At 46.0% G+C, this 3,010-nt stretch overlaps 1 protein-coding gene across 1 annotated transcript; it reads left to right on the forward strand.

The window, feature by feature from the left end:
* Nucleotides 1-1,444: 1,444 nt before the first annotated feature.
* On the forward strand, nt 1,445-2,684 carry LOC132722988 (uncharacterized; the record flags this gene model as incomplete). The annotated part of the gene is made up of 2 exons (XM_060707634.1): nt 1,445-1,510; nt 2,530-2,684. Coding segments are annotated over 2 exons (221 nt in total), but the record flags the coding sequence as incomplete, so codon positions are not given.
* Nucleotides 2,685-3,010: the final 326 nt, after the last annotated feature.

Genomic DNA, 3,010 nt, shown 5'->3' on the forward strand with positions numbered 1-3,010 from the left:
TTGATACAGGACCACTACTGACACACTGACACAAGACACTACCGACAAACTGACCACAAAGACACTACTGACACTCTGACACAAGACACAACCGACACACTGACACAAGACACTACTGACACATTGACACAAGACACTACTGACACAATGACACAAGACACTACTGACACACTGACACAAGACACTACTGACACAAGACACTACCGACACACTGACACAAGACACTACTGACACTCTGACACAAGACACAACCGACACACTGACACAAGACAACTACTGACACACTAACACAAGACACTACTGACACACTGACACAAGACACTACCGACACACTGACACAAGACACTACTGACACAAGACACTACTGAAAACACTGACACAAGACACTACTGACACAACTGACACAAGACACAACCGACACAAGACACTACTGACACACTGACACAAGACATTACCGACACACTGACACAAGACACTACTGACACATTGATACAGGAGACTACCGACACATTGATACAGGAGACTACCGACACATTGATACAGGAGACTACTGACACAAGACACTACTGACACACTGACACAAGACACTACTGACACACTGACAACAGGACACTACTGACACACTGATACAGGAGACTACTAACACACTGACACAAGACACTACTGACACACTGACACAAGACACTACTGACACACTGATACAGGAGACTACTGACACAAGACACCACCGACACACTGGCACAAGACACTACTGACACACTGACACAAGACACTACTGACACGCTAATACAGGAGACTACTGACACACTGACACAAGACACTACCGACACACTGATACAAGAGATTACTGACACACTGACACAAGACACTACTGAGACACTGACACAGGACATTACTGACACACTGATACAGGAGACCACTAACACACTGACACAAGACACTACCTACACACTGACACAAGACACTACTGACACACTGATACAGGAGACTACTGACACAAGACACTACCGACACACTGGCACAAGACACTACTGACACACTGACACAAGACACTACTGACACACTAATACAGGAGACTAATGACACACTGACACAAGACACTACCGACACACTGACACAAGACACTACTGACACACTGACACAAGACACTACCAACACACTGGCACAAGACACTACCGACACATTGATATAGGAGACTACTGACACACTGACACAAGACACTACTGACACACTGACACAAGACACTACCGACACACTGACACAAGACACTACCGACACACTGACACAAGACACTACCGACACACTGACACAAGACACTACCGACACACTGACACAAGACACTACTGACACACTGATACAAGACACTACTGACACACTGACACAAGACACTACCGACACACTGACACAAGACACTACGGACACACTGACACAAGACACTACTGACACACTGACACAAGACACTACTGACACACTGACACAAGACACTACTGACACACTGACACAAGATACTGCTGACACACTGATACAAGACACTACTGACACACTGACACAAGACACTACTGACACAAGACACTACTGACACACTGATACAGGAGACTACCGACACACTGATACAGGAGACTACTGACACACTGATACAAGACAATACCGACACATTGATACAGGAGACTACCGACACATTGATACAGGAGACTACTGACACACTGATACAGGAGACTACTAATACACTGACACAAGACACTACTGACACACTGACACAAGACACTACCGACACACTGACACAAGACACTACTGACACACGGACACAAGACACTACTGACACACTTGTCACAAGACACTGCTGACACACTGATACAGGACACTACTGACACACTGACACAAGACACTACTGACACACTGACACAAAGACACTACTGACACACTGATACAGGAGACTACCGACACCCTGATACAGGAGACTACTATCAAAATGACACAAGACACTACTGACACACTGACAAAAGACACTACTGACACACTAATACAGGAGACTAGCGACACACTGATACAGGAGACTACTGATACACTGACACAAGACACAACCGACACACTGACACAAGACACTACTGACACACTGACACAAGACACTACTGACACACTGACACAAGACACTACTGACACACTGACACAAGACACTACTGACACACTGACACAAGACACTACTGACACACTGATACAGGAGACTACCGACACACTGATACAGGAGACTACTGACACAAGACACAGCTGACACACTGACACAAGACACTACTGACACACTGACACAAGACACTACTGACACACTGATACAGGAGACTACCGACACACTGATACAGGAGACTACTGACACACTGACACAAGACAATACCGACACATTGATACAGGAGACTACCGACAAATTGATACAGGAGACTACTGACACACTGATACAGGAGACTACTGACACACTGACACAAAACACAACGGACACACTGACACAAGACACTACTGACACACTGACACAAGACACTAACCGACACACTGACACAAGACACTACTGACACACTGACACAAGACACTACCGACACACTGGCACAAGACACTACCGACACATTGATACAGGAGACTACCGACACACTGATACAGGACACTACCGACACACTGACACAAGACACTACCGACACACTGTCACAAGACACTACTGACACACTGACACAAGACACTACTGACACACTGACACAAGACACTACCGACACACTGATACAGGACACTACTGACACACTGACACAAGACACTACTGACACACTGACACGAGACACTAAAGACATACTGACACAAGACACTACTGACACACTGACACAAGACACTGCTGACACACTGATACAGGACACTACTGACACACTGACACAAGACACTACTGACACACTGACACAAGACACTACTGACACACTGATACAGGAGACTACCGACACACTGATACAGGAGACTACTATCCTATTGACACAAGACACTA

This window comes from Ruditapes philippinarum, unplaced genomic scaffold (genome assembly GCF_026571515.1).
Source record: "Ruditapes philippinarum isolate M1 unplaced genomic scaffold, ASM2657151v2 ctg13110_1_1_1_1, whole genome shotgun sequence".
NCBI classification, from domain to species: Eukaryota; Metazoa; Mollusca; class Bivalvia; order Venerida; family Veneridae; genus Ruditapes; species Ruditapes philippinarum.